This window comes from Choloepus didactylus, chromosome 12 (genome assembly GCF_015220235.1).
Source record: "Choloepus didactylus isolate mChoDid1 chromosome 12, mChoDid1.pri, whole genome shotgun sequence".
Classification (NCBI taxonomy): Eukaryota; Metazoa; Chordata; class Mammalia; order Pilosa; family Megalonychidae; genus Choloepus; species Choloepus didactylus.
Window position 1 is genome coordinate 20,035,851 of NC_051318.1, and position 19,977 is coordinate 20,055,827.

Here is a 19,977-nt window from a genome sequence, read left to right on the forward strand (position 1 = left end):
TTGATTTAATTATCGGAGTCCTGTAAAAGATCTAACAAATAGAAGGACCTCAGAGCAGCTGAGAGAGACACTTTGGAGACAGCCACTGAAAGCAGATTTTTGCTGATGCTTTGGGGATGACAGCCCAGTGTTGGCTCTGGAGAAGCTAAGAGAGAACAAAATGCCCCAAGAGCAACATTTGAAGAAAGCATAGGAGCTGAGAGAGTAGGTAAAACACAACCCAGGATCAGCAGATGTCAGCCACCTGCCTTCCCAGCTAACAGGTTTTCCGGATGCCATTGGCCTTCCTTTGGTGAAGGTATACTTGTGTTGATGCCTTAACTTGGACATTTTCATGGCCTTCAGACTGTAAATTTGTAACCAAATAAACCTCCTTTATAAAAGCTGATTGATTTCTGGTATTTTGCATAACAGCAGCATTAGCAAACCAGAGCAATGGCTTTTAATTAATTTCAATCTTACATCTTTATCAGTTCTTAATGGTAAGTACATAATTACTATTTTGATTTATCCCACAATACACATACAATAGCTTCAGAATAATGATACCAGCACTATAACCAACTTCGGGATTACTGAAAACAGCTGAAGTTGTTTTTTTTTCCCCCTAGGTATTTTTTTGTCCTTAGGATATATTCCTGTAAGGATGAATAGATAACTTATTGTGCTTTCAAGTCACTTGAAAAAGTTCCTCTCTGAAGGGCTATGCCACCACTAGATATACAGTTAGATTTCACTTTCCTTACTGTTTTTACTGAATTTTAATATAAAATATTAACACAGGTCTAAAGTTAAATCAATATTGTTAGGAACCTTTTCTTTGCCCCTCTCTTTTCCCCTAACATCTTACCTGAAGTACTACTAGTTAATACCAATAAGAAAAAAGGCAAACTTATTTAACTTTTAACATACACTCTCCTTTCTCTCCTCCATTTTTGGAAATTTTACTATATTTACTTTGCCAGAGCATCCATTGCTTACTATACTGCTTCCCTAATGATCATTTAGTCTATGTTCTACAGATAAAATTAATGTAATGCTCACCAGCAGTCCTTACATCAAAATCTCTCATGTTATTTTGCTTGTCTGAACCTTGTTCTCTAATAGACTCCTCAAGAACGTTCTTAGGAATAATATGCCCTGAGTCCATAAGTGATCATGTAAGTTTGTGTGTTTCTCTTTATACTTGGTCAGTTTGAACATAAAATCCATAGTTAACCATTTTCTTTTCCTTCCGTTTTTTTATTTTAAATATATGACTATTATCTTCTAGCTAAAGCAGTGGTTTTGACAATGCGATTTTTCAAGTCAATAATTTTACTAAATTGTCTCTTGGTGCTGGCCATTATAAATTTATTCTCTTAGAAATACAATACAGTGTGTTCTTTCAACATATGGTTCTGAATAGTCTTATTTTAGGAACACTTTCTTAGACTGCAGCTTTCTGTTTTATTCTGTTGCTTTAGTTTTTATATATTTAGTTTTTATATACCATGTATAATAATATATAAACTAACAGAACTGGCACAAGATATGTGTGTGTGTGTGTATGTGTGTTAAATAATAAGAGAATTATTATAAGAATTTGCTCATTTGGCTGTGGGGATTGACAAGTCTGAACTCCACAGGACAGACTGCAATTTGGAAACTCTGATGAAGTGGAAATGGGCTGGCTGAAGCAGAGATTCTTCTCTCTGATTGCTGAAATCCTCAGTTCTTGCTTTAAGGCCTCTGACTGACTGGAATAGGAGACTCCCCTCTTTGCTGAAGGTCATCTCCTTTAATCAGCTGCAGATGCAATCAACTAACTAATGATTTAAATTCACTTATGAAATACCCCCACAGGAGCAATCAGGCCAGTGCTTGCTTGACCAAACTGAGCACCATAACCTAGCCAAGTCGACACATGTACTTAATCAACACAGTTTTCCTCTTTGGGATTCCTACTACACTTAGGTTAGCTGCTCTTTGCCTATTTTATATATATCTTTTTTTCTTTTGAATCCTTTGGATTTCTGCCCATTGAAAACAAAAAAAAAAAACTTCTAATTTCGTTCTTCTATTTCTATTAAGGCATAACTCCTGTTTCTTTGCTTCTGTTCCTTCTTGCTTACTCTACATTTCTGAAATGATTTTGTTATGGCTAATTCTTCCCCAATTCTGCTCTCTTTTCAAATCATCCTTTCTCTCTAATCTTATTTCTGAGTTTTTCTGAGTTTATTTCCTGTTGTTCTTTCATAGCATCTATCATTTAAAAATTTCAGTTCATTTTGAAATACTAGATTATAGTTTGTTTTGTAGGCATGTCTATTTTGGTGGATTGCCATTGCTTCTAGGAGTATTAGTTAGCTCTTTATTCTCTTTCAGGAATAATAAATTGGTATGGGGTTGGACTCAATCCTTTCTTTTGATTTTTTTTAAGCAAAGTAAATTTTCCTGTGCTTTAAGGAGAAAGGAGATAATGATTGCTTTTCTAGCTTCATGGCTCTGGGCTCCTTTTTGTTGTTTCCCCAAAGTGACAGAAAATATGACCTCATACTTTGAAATATTGCTCCTCTGCTCCCCTCCTCTACTTTTAAAAAAATTGTGGTAACATACATTCAATATAAAGGTTGCCATCTGAACCATTTTTAAGTGTACAATTCAATGACATTAAGTACATTTACTTACTTAAATGCAATATCACTACCAACCATTACTTAAACTTTTTCATCATTGCAAACAGAAACTCTGTACTCATTAAGCAGTAACTGCCCATTCCTTCCTACCCAGCCCTAACCTCTAATCTACTTTCTGCCTCTATGATTTGCCTATTCCAGATATTTCATATATGTGGAATCATACAATATCTTTGTCCTTTTGGGTCTGGCTTATTTTGCTTAGCATAATGTTTTCAAGGTTCATCAGTGCTGTAGCATGTATCAGAACTTCATTCCTTTTTATGGCTGAGGAGTATTCCATTGTATGGATATGCTACATTTTATTTACCCATTCATCTGTTGATGGACATTTGGGTTGGTTCCAGTTTTTGGCTATTGTGAGTTATGCTACTGTGAACATTAGTGTACAAATATGTTTAAGGCCCTGCTTTCAATTCTTTGGGGTATATACCAAGGAGAATTGCCAGGTCTTATGATAATTCGCTTTAACTTCTTAAGGGACCACCAAGCTGTTTTCTACAGGACTGCATAATCTTTCATTTCCACCAGCAATGCCTGTGGTTCCAATTTCTCCACATCAACACTAATTATTTCTCGTTTTAAAAAAATAACAGCTATCCTAGCGGGTATGAAGTGATATCTCATTGTGATTTTGATTTGCATTTCCCTAATGCCCAATGATGTTGAGCACCTTTTCATGTGCCCACTGGTCCTGTGTATATCTTCTTTGGAGAAATGTCTATTCCAGTTTTTATTTGATTGGGTTGTCTCTTTGTTCTTGGGTTGTATTCCTTCCTCTACTTTTATCAGGACCTTTTCTTTCCTTTGCACCTCTGTTTCTGCCTTGTTCAAATTAGACACTATTTCCAGCTGTTTCTCTTCAGTGTGGGGTCACTGAAGAGAGCTTCAGTTTACTTTTAAGACTCTTATTTGGGTAAGCGGCTACAGTATTGTGAAACTGTGGTACCTTACAGACCCCTTGCATTCAACTATAAGTTGCATCCTGCATTACACCTTTCTTAGTTTTTACTGCTATTCTTAGATTGGCCTGCAGTTTCCAGGAAATACTGTTGGCAGTTCCTATTTGGACATTCAGCTGCCATCTCTCCACATTCTCCCACACAAATGCTGATATGACAAGCACCCTGGTTTATGGTGTGCCCTATCTACTCATGTTTGGGGACTTCTGAGGGGAAATCTTGTTACTACTTTTGTTTTAGATGTTGACTGTGTAGTTTTTGGTTTGCTATCCCAGTTGCTTTTCTCATGGTGGGATTCCAGTAGACTCAAAAACTATGCCACACCATTTTCCCTGAATTCTAATTCTTTTTTTTTGGGTAATTTACATAACTTAGCTCTCCATGCAATTCTAAGCTTACAAAATAGTCCATTTTATTTCTATCTGCCTTTTTTGTTTCTCAGTGTAAGTTTTTTTTTCATTCAACAGTTTATAGTCAACTGACCCATTTCTATTTCCTTAATACTATTAAAATATATGGGCTCCACCATTACCCCATACAGCAAATGTTAAAGAGTCTGAAAAAAGGAGATCATACTTCAGTTAGAGATATGAACGAAATGGACTTGATTAGGATTAAGGTAAATCAGACGAAAGAGTAAAGGATGATAATGACAGTATTTTTAAAACTTCAACTTCTCTGTGAGACCAAAGGAAGAGATGCATATTAGGTGCAAAATCTATGTTTTTTTGTAACACACCACATAATTTAACCTGTATGGTCAGTTTATTCAAACAACATAACTACATGGAATGCTGACTAGGGAGTGAGTTCTGGTTGGTTTTTACAGGTTAGTGTGAAGCCCTGATACATATAAGAGTAATTTGGCCGAGAATAAAAATGTACTTGCAAAGCCCCCTTGAGGAACTGGGGGAAAATGTGGAAATATTAAATTTCCCCACCTGAGGAATTAATGATATTCTCACAAGCATTGGGGTCTACCAATTTAGAAGACCAAGCCCTTGATCTTGGGGCTTGCCCTTATGAAGTTTTTTACTGCAAAGGAAAGGCTAAGCCTACTTAAAATGGTGCCTAAGAGTCACCCCCAGAGAACCTCTTTTGTTGCTCAGATGTGGCCTCTCTCTCTAAGTCAACTCTGCAGGTAAACTCACTGTGCTCCCTCCTACATGGGATATGACTCCCAGGGGTGTAAATCTCCCTGGCAACATAGGACATGACTCCCAGGGATGAGCCTGGCCATGGCATCATGGGATTGAGAAAGCTTTCTTGGACCAAAAGGGGGAAGAGAAATGAAACAAAGTTTCAGTGGCTAAGAGATCTCAAATAGAGTCTAGAGGTCATTCTGGATATTATTTTTATGTCTTAAATAGATATTCCTTTTTAGTTTTTAGTGTATTGGAACAGCTAGAAGGAAATACCTGAAACAGTTGAACTGCAACCCAGTAGCCTTGATTCTTGAAGATGACTGTGTAACTATATAGCTTACACTGTGTGACTGTGTGATTGTGAAAACTTTGTGGTTTCCATTCCCTTTATCCAGTGTATGGACGGATGAATAGAAAAATGAGGACAAAAAATAAATGAATAGGGAGGGATGGGGAGTATGGGATGTTTTGGGTGTTCTTTTTTTACTTTAATTTTTATTCTGATTCTTTTTTTGTGTGTGTGGTAATGAAAATGTTCAAAAATTGATTGTGGTGATGAATGCAGAGCTATAAAATGGTACTGTGAACAACTGACTGTATACCATGGATTGTACAGTACGTGACTATATCTCAATAAAATTGACTTTAAAAAACATATGTGGAATACTACGGCAAGATGGCAGAGTGGTGAGGAGCAGAATTTCGTCTCTCCCCTAGAGCAGCTGGCAATTACCCAAGAACTATATGAAACAGTGTTTTCGGGGTCTCCAGTAACCAGTCACACATTGGACACAAGTTTGGAATTGGAGGAAAAGCTGAGATCGCAGCGAACATTGTAAGTTTCCCGGACCAGGGGTCTGGCGCCCCTCCCCACCCAGACCTCACAGACTATCTTGCTGCCGGCTCCCTGAAAGGAGGGAAAAAACCAAAAAACAGCAATCTGCTGAGGGCAAGAAGGGAGGCTCAAACCAGCCTCAACTGCAGAATTAATTAACAAATTAATTAACTAACTTTGGGAGCTGGGGTGCTAAAGAAGGGCTGGGCTCCAAGAAGTGGGGGCACGTAAAAGCGGGCACCCATTCCCAGACTCCAAAAAAGCCATTTTTTTTTTCCCTTACATTTTGTCCCTTCTGGCTTCTCGCTGATCCCTTATCTTTTTGCATTTCAATAGCCCCTGGCAGGGGTGGAACTGAAGCGGTTGGAGAGTAATTATCAGACAATAGCCCAAAGCATATCTTTAAATGCTCTATTCTGACACTGACAAAACTTCCAGGCTGGGGAAAAATGTTTAAAAGAGACTCTTTTTTTTTTTTTTTTTTTTTTTGATTTTTTGTTTTTATTGATTTGTTTTATTTTGTTTTTTTTTTTTTTTTTTAAATCTAAAAGTAATATATGTGGTTATTTTCTATCAGAAAGCCCAGGTTGAGGGACTAGGCTGGGCTTGAGGGGAGACAGAGTACCTACAGTGTCTTTGAATTCTGTATTCACTACTGAAGGCCTCCACCCCCGTCTTTAATTGGCAACTCAGGCTGACCAAGGAATCTACCTGGAGAGGCCCCAAAGAGGAGAGAGGAGAAGGGAATAGAGCCCCTGAGAGACAACTGGAATTCTGAGGATTGGGAGAGTGGAGGGAGGCCCAGCTCAACTGGCAGTCCTCCTTCTGGGAATTCAGACCCCAGGGGCTGGAATTCAGATTCCAGCTTCAGTCAGCCATGCCCCTGACAGGATCAGAGTCACCAGGAGAACTAAAGGCTCCATACCTCCTTACACTGGTGGGGGAGCTGCGGGCTGGCCAGCGCCACCTGCTGGACAGGAGAGGAAAAGCACCAATTCTAAAGGCCTCATAGGAGGGTCTCATTCTCAGGAAAACTCCATACCCTCCCAATGAGACCTGGGCCTCACTAGACTGGGAAAATCTGACTAGGGTCGACCATATCTGAGGAGACCCACTCACAAAAAGGTTACATAGAGGTAGAGCAAGAAACAGAAAAAACAAGAGGGGAAAAATTCCGATCAACTAAATAGAACCTAAGTTAGAGGTCTAGAATAAGTTGAACTGAATAACAGAGGCCAGAGAACAAAGCCAACCAACAAGAAAACCACTAAGTAAAAGACAGAAAACAAGCTCCAAAATAAACTAATCAAGAAAATCAGATGCCTAGACAACTTAAGATAACAAGCCATACCAGGAAACATGAAAACATGGACCAGCCAAAGGAACAAACTAATAGCTCAGCTGAGACACAGGAGTGGAGGCAACTAATGCTAAATAAATTTGATGAAATGAAGGAAGATATAGCAAAAGAGCTGAAGGATATAAAGAAGACACTGGCTGACCATAAAGAAGAATTCATAAACTTAAAAAAACAAATGGCAGAACTCATGGGAATGAAGGCCACAATGGAGGAGATGAAAAACACAATGGAGGGACACAACAGTAGATTTGAACAGGCAGAAGAAAGGATCAGTGAACTGGAAGACAGGTCATTCAAATTCACACACACAAAAGAACAGATGGTGAAAAAAATGGAAAAATATGAGCAGGGTCTTAGGGAGCTGAGTGACAACATGAAACGCACAAATATACGTGTTATGGGTATCCCAGAAGGAGAAAAGAGGGGAAAGGGGGCAGAAAGAGTAATAGAAGACATATTTACTGAAAATTTCCCAACTCTTATAAAAGACAGAAAATTAGAGATTCAAGAAGTACAACGTACCCCAAATAGAATAGATCCCAATAGACCTACTCCAAGACACTTACTGGTCAGACTGTCCAATGTCAAAGACAAAGAGAGGATTCTGAAAGCAGCAAGAGAAAAGCAATCCATCACGTACAAGGGAAAGTCAATAAGGCTATGTACAGATTTCTCTGCAGAAACCATGGAGGCAAGAAGACAGTGGCATGATATATTTAAGATACTGAAAGAGAAAAACTGCCAACCAAGAATTCTATACCCAGCAAAACTTTCCTTCAAAAATGAGGGAGAGATTAAAACATTTTCAGACAAACAGACACTGAGAGAGTTTGTGAATAAGAGACCGGCACTACAATAAATACTAAAGGGAGTGCTACAGGCTGATAGGAAAAGACAGGAAAGAGAGAGTTGGAGAAGAGTGCAGAAATGAAGATTATCAGGAAAGGTAAAAGGAGAGGAAAAAATAAGATATGACATATAAATTCCAAAAAACAAAATGGTATTAGAAAGTACTGCCCTTACAGTAATAACACTAAATGTAAATGGATTAAACTCCCCAATAAAAAGACACAGACTGGCAGAATGGATTAAAAAACAGGACCCATCTATATGCTGTCTACAAGAAACTCACTTTAGAAACAAGGACAAACATAGACTGAAAGTGAAAGGTTGGAAAAAGATATTTCATGCAAACAACAACCAGAAAAAAGTGGGAGTAGCTATATTAATATCAGACAAGTTAGACTTCAAAAGCAAAACAATTAAAAGAGACAAAGAAGGACACTATATACTAATAAAAAGGTCAATTCATCAAGAAAACATAACAGTCATAAATATTTATGCACCAAACCAGAATGCCCCAAAATTCATGAGGCAAACACTGCGATCACTGAAAGGAGAAATAGATACCTCTACAATAATAGTTGGAGACTTCAATACACCACTCTCATCAATGGATAGAACATCTAGACAGAGGATCACTAAAGAAAGAGAGATGTTGAATTGTATGATAAATGAACTAGACTTGACAGACATTTATAGAACACTACATCCAACAACAGCAGGATACACTTTTTTCTCAAGTGCTCGTGGAACATTCTCTAGGATAAACCACATGCTGGGTCACAAAGCAAGTCTCAACAAATTTAAAAATATTGATATTATACAAAACACTTTCTCAGACCACAATGGAATGAAGTTGGAAATAAATAAAAGGCAGAAGGTCATAAAATTCACAAACATATGGAGGCTAAACAACACCCTCTTAGAAAAACAGTGGGTAAAGGAAGAAATTACAAGAGAAATTAGTAAATACCTCGAGGCAAATGACAATGAAAACACAACTTATCAAAACTTATGGGATGCAGCAAAGGCGGTGCTAAGAGGGAAATTTATTGCCCTAAATGCCTATATTAAAAGAGAAGAGAGAGCAAAAATTGAAGAGTTAACTGCTCACCTGGAGGAATTAGAGAAAGAACAGCAAACTAACCCCAAAGCAAGCAGAAGGAAAGAAATAACAAAGATTAGAGCAGAAATAAATGCAATTGAGAACAGGAAAACAACAGAGAGAATCAACAAAACCAGAAGTTGGTTCTTTGAGAAGATCAATAAAATCGATGGACCACTGGCTAGGCTAACAAAAAAAAAGAGAGAGCAGATGCAAATAAATGCAATCAGAAATGGGAAAGGAAATATAACTACCGACCCTGCAGAAATTAAGGAGTTAATGAGAAGATACTATGAGCAACTATATGCTAATAAACTAGACAACTTAGATGAAATGGACAACTTCCTAGAAAAGCATAAACAACCAACATTAACTCAAGAAGAAATAGATGACCTCAACAAACCAATCACAAGTAAAGAGATTGAGTCAGTCATCAAAAAGCTCCCAAAAAGGAAAAGCCCAGGACCAGATGGTTTCACAGGTGAATTCTACCAAGCATTCAAGAACGAATTAGTACCAATCCTGCTCAATCTCTTCAAAAAAATTGAAGAAGAGGGAAAGCTATCTAACTCTATGAAGCCATCATCACCCTAATACCAAAACCAGGCAAAGATACTACAAAAAAAGAAAATTATAGACCAATTTCTTTAATGAATATAGATGCAAAAATCCTCAACAAAATACTCGCAAATCGAATCCAGCAGCACATTAAAAGAATTATACACCATGACCAGGTGGGATTTATTCCAGGTATGCAAGGCTGGTTCAACACAAGAAAATCAATTAATGTAATACACCACATCAATAAATCAAAGCAGAAGAACCACATGATCATCTCGATTGATGCAGAAAAGGCATTTGACAAAATTCAACATCCTTTCCTGATGAAAACACTTCAAAGGATAGGAATAGAAGGGAATTTTTTCAAATGATAAAGGCAATATATGAAAAACCCACAGCTAACATCACACTCAATGGGGAGAGACTGAAAGCTTTTCCTCTAAGATCAGGAACAAGACAGGGATGCCCACTATCACCATTGCTATTCAACATTGTGCTGGAAGTTCTAGCTAGAGCAATTAGGCAAGAAAAAGAAATAAAAGGCATCCAAATTGGAGAGGAAGAAGTAAAACTTTCACTATTTGCAGATGACATGATTCTATATGTAGGAAATCCAGAAAAATCTACAGCAAGCTACTAGAACTAGTCAATGAATACAGCAAAGTAGCAGGCTACAAGATCAACACGCAAAAATCTGTAGTGTTCCTATATACAAGTAATGTGCAACAAGAGGAGGAAATCAAGAAAAAAATCCCATTTACAATAGCAACCAAAAGAATCAAGTATTTAGGAATAAACTTAACCAAGGACACAAAAGACCTTTACATAGAAAACTATAAGAAACTGCTAAAAGAAATTGAACAAGACCTGAAAAAATGGAAGAACATACCATGTTCATGGACTGGAAGACTAAATATAGTTAAGACGGCAATTTTACCTAAACTGATTTACAGATTCAATGCAATACCAATTCAAATCCCAACAACTTACTTTACAGAAATAGAAAAACCAATAACTAAATTTATTTGGAAGGGTAAGATGTCCCGAATAGCCAAAAATGTCTTGAGAAAGAGGAGTGAAGTGGGAGGTCTCGCACTACCTGACTTTGAAGCATATTACAAAGCTACAGTGCTCAAAACAGCATGGTACTGGCATAAGGACAGATATACTGATCAATGGAATCGAATTGAGTGTTCAGAAGTAGACCCTCACATCTATGGACAACTGATCTTTGATAAGGCAGTGAAGCCGAAGCAACTGGGAAAGAGCAGCCTGTTCAATAAATGGTGTTTGGAGAACTGGATATCCATTTCCAAAAGAATGAAAGAGGATGTCCATCTCACACCTTATACCAAAATTAACTCAAAGTGGATCGAAGACCTAAACATTAGCACCAAGACCATAAACTCTTAGAAGAAAATGTAGGGCAATATCTTAAAGATCTTGTGAAAGGAGGTGGTTTCTTAGACCTTACACCCAAGGCACGAGCAACCAAAGAACAAATAGACAAATGGGATCTCGTCAAAATTAAACACTTTTGTACATCAAAGGACTTTGTCAGAAAAGTCAAAAGGCAACCTACACAATGGGAGATGATATTTGGAAACCACATATCAGATAAGGGTTTAATATCCCGAATATATAAAGGAATCCTGCATCTCAATAACAGAAAGACAAACAATCCAATTAAAAAATGGGCAAAAGACATGAACAGACATTTTTCTGAAGAGGAAATACAAATGGCTGAAAAGCATATGAAAAAATGCTCAACTTCACTGGCTATTAAGGAAATGTAAATCAAAACCACAATGAGATATCATCTCACACCTACCAGAATGGCCATTATCCAAAAAACAGAAAATGACAAGTGCTGGAGAGGATGTGCAGAAAGAGGCACACTTATTCATTGTTGGTGGGTATGCAGAATGGTGCAACCACTCTGGAAGACAGTATGGAGGTTCCTCAGGAAGCTAAATATAGATTTGCCATATGACCCAGCTATTCCACTGCTGGGTATATACTCAGAGGAACTGAAACTTAAGACGCAAACAGACATTTGTAAACCAATGTTTATTGCAGCATTATTCACGATTGCCAAGAGATGGAAACAGCCCAAATGTCCATCAAAGGACGAGTGAATAAACAAACTGTGGTATATACACATGATGGAATATTATGCAGCTATAAGACAGAACAAAGACATGGATCATGTAATAATGTGGATGAACCTTGAGGACATTATGTTGAGTGAAGTTAGCCAGAAACAAAAGGACAGATTCTGTATGGTCTCACTAATATGAACGACATTAATGAACAAACTTTGGGAGTTAAAAGCTGACAACACAGGCGACCAGGAGATAGAAAGAGGGCAGAGATCAGCCATTTGATGCTGAAGGACTACAGAATGTTTAGGATTGATTGCATAGATCCAGAAATAGATAGCATAATACTGTGTGATGGTAGCACGGTATTGTAAGTACACTGAACAAAGACGTCTGTGAGTAAGGCTGAAAGAGGTGGGACAGGAGAATGTATGACACCAGAGGTAAAGATAGATGATAAAGACTGGGACTGTATAATGTGGCAAAAACTGGAGTGGCCAATGACTGTTACTAAATATACAAATATAAAAATATTTTTGCATGTGGGAAAGCAAATGAATGTCAACCATGTAGAAATTTGGAAAAGGGATGGTATTCAGGAAAAACATAATCAAAAGCAAACTGAGTCTATGGTCAACAGTAACATTGTAATATACCTCCATTAAATGTAACAAAGGCAATACGCCAATGCTAAATGTATATAAGAAGGGGATATAGGGGAGTAATATGGGATTCTTGGTAGTGGTGTTATGTGCTATCCTTAGTAGTATATTGTATTGTATGACACGTTATTTTTCTTTTTATCATTTTTTCTTATTGCTAAAAAAAAACAAAACAAACAATTTTTCTTGTAGTAATGAGTATGCTCAAGATGCTGATTGTGGTGATAAATGTACAACTTTATGATGATACCATGAACAACTGATTGTACACTGTGGATAAATGTATGGTATGTGAATATAACTCTATAAAATTGTAGGAAAATATATATATAGGAGTAAAAGTGTTGGAGAAAACATGGTGAGAGGGATGATGCCTCACTAATATGGACTAACTACAATGTGTAAACTCAGAATTGAATCTTAGAACATAGCCTAACGTGGACACAATAATTGTAATAGTTCCTAGATTGTAAGCTCTTACAGCAGTTAACTCTATCCCTGAAGTTGTAAGGCCTATCTCTAAACTTTAAGATGCTGATCCCCTAGCGTATGTTGTCACAAACATTGGGACTGGCAGTTTGATGTGCTGAGCCCTCAAGCATGGGACTTGCCCTTATGAAGCTCATTACCACAGAAGGAAGAGTCTAAAGTTGTAGTGTAACGGTGCCTAAGAGTCTCCCCTGAGTACCTCTTTGTTGCTCAGATGTGGCCCTCTCTCTCTCTAACTGAGCCATCTCGACAGGTGAACTCGCTGCCCTCCCCCCTACGTGGGACCCAACTCCAGGGTGTAAATCTCCCTGGCAACACAGACTATGACTCCTGGGATGAATGTGGACCCAGCATCGTGGGACTGAGAGTATCTTCTTGACCAAAAGGGGGATGCAAAATGAGACGAAATAGTTTCAGTGGCTGAGAGATTCCAAATGGAGTCGAGAGGTCACTCTGGTGGACATTCTTATGCACTATATAGATAACACCTCTTAGGCTTTAATGTATTGGAATAGCTAGAAGTAATACCCGAAACTACCAAACTCCAACCCAGCAGTCTGGACTCCTGAAGACAATTATTTAATAATGTAGATTACAAGGGGTGACAGTGTGATTGTGAAGACCTTGTGGATCACACCCCCTTTATCTAGTGTATGGATGAGTGGAGGAATGGGGATAAAAACTAAAGGACAAATGGGGTGGGATGGGGGATGATTTGGGTGTTTTTTTCACTTTTATTTTTTATTCTTGTTCTGGTTCTTTCTGATGTAAGGAAAATGTTCAGAGATAGACTTGTGGTGATGAACGCATAACTATGTTATCATACTGTGGACAGTGGATTGTATATCATGGATGATTGTATGGTGTGTGATGTATTGCAATAAAACTGAAATTTAATAAAAAAAAAAAAGGACTTTAAAAAAAAAAAACATATGTGCTCCAAATTTTTATCTTTACCTATTTTTAAAACTCTAAATAAACTAGATTTTATGAAGACTTAAGAACATTTTAACAAAACTGAAACTAACAAGAGTCCATCCAAAAAGAAAAATACTTAAAATGATCATAGTCAATAGTGAGAAAATTAATTTACTCAGCTAAAAACTACCTTATATCAACAAGAGTGCATTCCAAAGATAATCTTTCCACTGTCTTTAGATTTTCTTGAAGTTCTCTTAAACAGTTAGTATTCACCACTAGTTCAACACCGACATCATACAGCAAGACCTATGAAAACAGTAACTTTAAGTCTACGGAAAGACAATACATCAAAACAGTTTTCTGCAAACTGAAAAGGATAATAAAATTTTGGATTAAACAATTCCAGGAAAAAAAATACAAAATTCATTCACTTTCTCAGTTATAATTTTAAATTGCATTTACCTCTACCAATGTGTCTGTAACCATTCTGATGATTTGGCCTCTTCGCCACTGATTTTTATCAGGGATCTTAACAGCACAGTGCATTTCATTTTCCCATTTAATAGGTTCCCATTTTGAGTTTTCATAAGCAGCTACCATCTTTTCTTCTAAACTATGTAGAGATAAAAAATATTTAACTTTCTAAATCTTTTCTTATATCATAACACAGCATCTCTTCTACTGTTCCCTCTTGCTCATTCCACTCCAGCCAAACTGAACATCTTATTCTTCCTTGAATATACCAAGCATAGTTCCACCTCAGGGTCTTAGTATTAGCTGTTACCTCTGCTTGAGATGAACTTCCCCCAGATAGCCACATGGCTTACTCTATTTCTTCAAGCCCCATATCAAATATCACTGTCTCAGTGAAGTCTTCCCTGACCACCCTAAAACTGCTTTTTTCCCTAGTTGTTTTTCTCTCTTGTACTTATCATTACCTGCCTCACTAAATATTTTATTGTTTTTCCCTCTAAGATAATTTAAGCTTTATGAGGGCAAACATTTGTCCAAATTTTTACCACTATTTCCCTAAGACCTATAATACACACAGTATTATATATAATACTATATAATGTTACACAATAGGTGCTCAGTAAGTATCTGTGGAATGATGAATTCTAGTATAGCAAAAACAAAACAAAAAACAATAAAGATATATATATATATTTACTTTTTACCATTATTAACTTAAATAATTTTGCTACTTTTAAAATTCTACATTTAAGACTTCTGGATCTCTGAAAAAATACAGAAAGATGAAAACCACATGCAATATATGTTTTCCTTATATGTTATACCTATTAAGTAAGTTTTCTGTTAATAACCACTGAACATAAATCTTCTCAGGAGAGATTACGTTACAGATATGCACAGGCAGTTCCTTATTGTATAGTGATTGGAAATTCTCATTAGGTAGAGATTTTGTAGATACAGGGTTTAAGATGTTTACTTCGTTTGAAATAATTTCTTCTGGAGAAGGATCCCATACTTCAATATGCTTTTTGGAATTATCTCTGAGGGTGTATCTGAAAAATAAAATCCATTAGTAAAAAGAATAGTTTGTGGAGGCAGGGAAAGATGGCAGCACACAGAGGTGTGGAATTTAATTAGTCCTCTAAAGCAACTAGTAAATAACCAGGAACAACTAGTAAATAAAATGCAACAATTGTTGGGGGACATCCGTGACTGCTCACACATCATATACCAGCCTGGAATGGGTAGAACAACTGAGATTGCAGCACAGAATTGTAAGTAAAGCTCCCCAAACTGTGGAACCAGTGCCCCACCCCACCCCACCATGGGCACAGCAAGCCGAGTTGAAACACTTTTGTGTGGAAAAAAGAAAACTCCAATTGTAGTTTTAATTAACAAATTTGGACTACTGAATACAAGCTACAAGCACAGACAATCCTGGACAAAGCAGGAAGGAAACCTGGGGTTCCTCTCAGTGGAAAGGAGGCAGGGCTGATGGGGGTTGGGTAGGAGTGGTAAATAAATAAATAAAAACAGAGGTTTTGGAGACAGCTGAGCTCAGATTACAGGAAAATGGCTGTGGCCCAAGAAAAGGAGCACAGAGAATCGGGTACCAGTACTGGTTGACTGATGAAACTGGGGGGCTGGGGACTGGCTCTGAAAAGGGGCTTTTGCTCTTTTTCCTTTTTTTTCTCTCACATTCTAAGTAGCTCATTAGAGAAAGCCTCAGGCATTTTCAATTGTCAGCCTTCACCCAGGCAAGGGTGGAGTTAACAGAGTCCAAGAGATAAAGGAGAAATTCAAGTGGAGAAGATAACTCCCTAAAGGGTGTATCTTCCCTAAGAAAAGGGAGTGGGGCCCAGCTCAAGTGGCTGCCCTCCCTCAGAGAATTCAGACCCCAGGGCTTTGGGGAGAGGGAACAAGAAACAACTTAAACTTGGCTTCTGACATCATAGGTCCCTAGTCAGGACAGGGTCTCCTAAGAATTAAAGGGCCCACACCTCTTTATACCAGTGGAGAGCTGTGGGCTGACAAGTGCCACCTGCTGGGCAGGGTAGGAAAAGCACAGAGTCTAGAGGCCTCACAGGAAAGTCTGACAATTTACTGGGTCTCACCCTCAGGGACAGTCTCTTCCTGAGACCTGGGCCAGTCTGGTCTGGGAAAATCTGACTAGGGTAATCAAGGAAAACAGATGCCTAGACAACAGAGAATGACAAACCACACTAGGAAAAATGAAGATATGGCCCAGTCAAAGGAAGAAACTTACCCTTCAACTGAGACACAGGAATTGAAACAACTAATTAAAGATGTTTGAACTAATATGCTAAGTCAATTCAAAACTCTAATCAAGGAGCTGAGGGAAGATATGGCAAAAGAGATGAAGGATATAAAAAAAGACATTAGGCAAACATAAGGAAGAACTTGAAAGTTTGAAAAAACAATTGGCAGAACATATGGGAATGAAAGGCACAATACAAGAGATGAAAAACACAATGGAGACATACAACAGCAGATTTGAAGAGGCAGAAGAAAGATTCATGAACTGGAGAACAGGACATCTGAAATCCTACACACAAAAGGACTGACAGGGAAAAGAATGGAAAAATATGAGCAACGTCTCCAGGAACTGAATGACAACACGAAGCATGTGAATATACATGTCATGGATGTCCCAGATGGGGAAGAGAAGGGAAGAGGGGCAGAAGCAATAATGGAGGAAATAATCAATGAAAATTCCCCATCTCTTATGAAAGATATAAAATTACAGATCCAAGAAGCACAGCATACCCAAACAGAATATATTTGAACACACCTATGCTAAGACACTTAATAATCAGATTATCAAATGTCAAAGACAAAGAGAGAATTCTGAAAGCAGCAAGAGAAAAGCGATCCATCACATACAAGGGAAGCTCGATAAGACTATATGCAGATTGTTCGGTGGAAACCATGGAGATGAGAAGGCAGTGGTATGATATATTAAAGAAAAACTGCTAACCAAGAATTTTAAAGCAGGCAAAACTGTCCTTCGAATATGAGAGGGAGTTTAAAATATTCTCAAACAGACAATGAGAGAGTTTGTAAACAAGATACCAGCTCTACAGGAAATACTACAGGGAGCACTACAGACAGAGAGAAGATGACAGGAGAGAGAGGCTTGGAGCACAATTTTGGGTGATGGTAGTACAATAATGTAAGTACACTAAACAAAGATGACTGTGAATATGGCTAAAAGAAGGTGGTAAGGGGCATGTAGGACACAAGAAGGAAAGATAGAAGATAAATACTGTTATTGTATAACTTAGTAAAACCTAGAGAGGACAATGATTGTGATGAAATGTACAAATATGTTTTTACATGAGGGAGAACAAATCAATGTCAACAAAAAGGGGTGGTATTGGGGAGAAATACAATCGATGCAAACTAGAGTCTATAGTTAACAGTAACACTGTAATATGCTTCCTTTAATTGTAACAAAGGCAATATACCAAAGCTAAATGCCTATAAGACGGGGATATAAGGGAGGAGTATGGGATCCTTGGCATTAGTCTTGACAGACTTTTTAATTTTATCTTTTCTTTTGTTGCTTTTCAGTTGTCATTTTTTTCTTTTTTCTTTTTTTTTTTTCACCTCTTCCTCCTTTATGGAAGAAATGGAAATGTCCTTATAAAGACAGTAGTGGTGAATGCATAACTATGTGATTATACAAGGAACCACTGATTGTTTACTTAGGATGGAATGTATGGTGTGTGAATAAAACAGTCAAAAAAATAAACAGAGGGATACAAGTGCTGGAGAAAATGTGGAGAGGGGGATGTACCTAACCACCACTGTTGGGGAAGCAGAATGTTGCAGCCCATCTTGGAGGGCAGTGTGATGGTTTCACAGGAAACTAAACATGGGGTTGCCATATGGTCCTGCAACCTGGTTATTGGGTATTTAGTTGGAAGAACTGAAAATAGGGACAGGAATGGACATTTGCACAGTGGGGTTTATAGTAGCAGTATTCACAATTTACAGCGGCTAGAGGTGGCCTACTGGTACATCGACTGATGAATGGAATGGCAAACTGTGGTGCACAGCAGGGTTTATGGTGTCAGTATGCACAATTTACAGTGGATAGAGGTGGCCTACTGGTACATCAGCTGATGAATGGAATGGCAAACTGTGGTGTATATATACAATGGAGTGTTGATGTGCTATAAGGAGTGAAGTTGTGAGGCTCATGGACATTGATGATAGTATTTTGGGTGAAATAAGCCAGAAATGAAAAGAAAAACATTATAATACCTCTTTAATATGGACTAACTATAATGTACAAACTGAGAATTCAGTCTGAGAGCACAGGTTATCAGGAGAAGGCTTATTGCAAAGGTTCCTAGATTGTAAGCTCTTATAGCAGTTAACATCTATTCCTGAGTTGTAATGGTTATTTCTAAATTCTGAGATGCTGAGCTCTTTGCGTATAATCTGGCCAGTCCCTGGAACTTTGGGTATCTGTGTGACACCTGAGACTCGGGGTCAGAGTCTGGCAGCTATGAATGTCATCATTAACCTGTACAGCAAATGTTAAGGAGTCTGAAAAAAGAGATCAGACTTTACAATTAGAGGTGTGAATGAAATGCACTTGGTTAGGACTAAGGTAAATCAGACTAAAGGGTAAGGACGATATTGACAGTTTTTAAAATTTCAACTTCTCTGTGAGACTAAAGGACAAGACGTTTATTAGGTACAAAATGTTAATTGTTTGTAACACACTGTATGATTTAACTTGTATGGTCAGTTTATTCAAACAACATAATTACATGGGACGTTGAATAGGGAGTAAAATCTGGTTGGTTTGTACAAGTTAGTGTGAAGCCCCAATACATCCCAGAGTAATCTGGGCAGAGAATAAAAATGTATTTGAAAAGCCCCATTGAGGGACTGGGGGAAAATGTGGAAATATTAAATTTCCCCACTTGGGGAATTGATGATATTCTCACAAGCATTGACGACTACCAATTTAGAAGGCTGAGCCCTCAATTTTGGGGCTTGCCTTTATGAAGTTTATTGCTGCAAAGGAGAATGGTGCCTAAGAGTCACCCCCAGAGAATCTCTTTTGTTGTTCAGATGTGGCCTCTCTAAGTCAACTCTGTAGGCAAACTCACTGCGCTCCCCCCTACGTGGGACATGACTCCCAAGGGTGTAGGTCTCCCTGGCAATGTGGGATATGACTTGCAGGGATGAGCTTGGCCCTGGAATCACTAGATTGAGAAAGCCTTCTTGGACCAAAAGGGGGAAAATAAACAAAACAAAATAAAGTTTCAGTGGCTGAGAGATCTCAAATAGAGTCTAGAGGTCATTCTGGAGGTTATTCTTATGCATTATATAGATATCCCTTTTTAGAGTTTTTAGTGTATTGGAATAGCTGGAGGGAAATAACCTGAAATTGTTGAACTGCATCCCAGTAGCCTTTATTCTTGAAGATGATTATATAACTAATTACACAGCTTACACTGTGTGACTGTGAAAACTTTGTGGCTTCCACTGCCTTTATCCAGTGTATGGAGAATGAATAGAAAAATGAGGACAAAAAGTAAATGAATAACAGGGAGGGATGGGGGATATGGGATGTTTTGGGTGTTCTTTTTTACTTTAACTTCGATTCTTTTTCTTTTTTGTGTGTGGTAATGAAAGTGCTCAAAACTTGATTGTGGTGATGAACACACAACTATATAATGGTATTGTGAATAACTGATTGTACACTGTGGATTACTGTATAGTATATGCTCATACCTCAATAAAATTGAATTAAAAAATAATACTTTGCAAAATATTTGCATATGCATTTGTTTATA

The 19,977-nt window shown here is 37.8% G+C and overlaps 1 protein-coding gene across 1 annotated transcript in view; it reads right to left on the bottom strand.

Annotated features, from left to right (window-relative positions):
- The window catches only part of RNF17 (ring finger protein 17), a 179,264-nt gene that overhangs the window by 50,476 nt on the left and 108,811 nt on the right, over nucleotides 1–19,977 (bottom strand). Inside the window, exons 20-22 of the mRNA XM_037799896.1 lie at nucleotides 14,962–15,189; nucleotides 14,126–14,276; nucleotides 13,851–13,969 (exon numbers count right to left, since the gene is read on the bottom strand). Coding sequence (XP_037655824.1) covers nucleotides 13,851–13,969; nucleotides 14,126–14,276; nucleotides 14,962–15,189 — 498 coding nt within the window. The remainder of the gene's footprint in view (nucleotides 1–13,850; nucleotides 13,970–14,125; nucleotides 14,277–14,961; nucleotides 15,190–19,977) is intronic.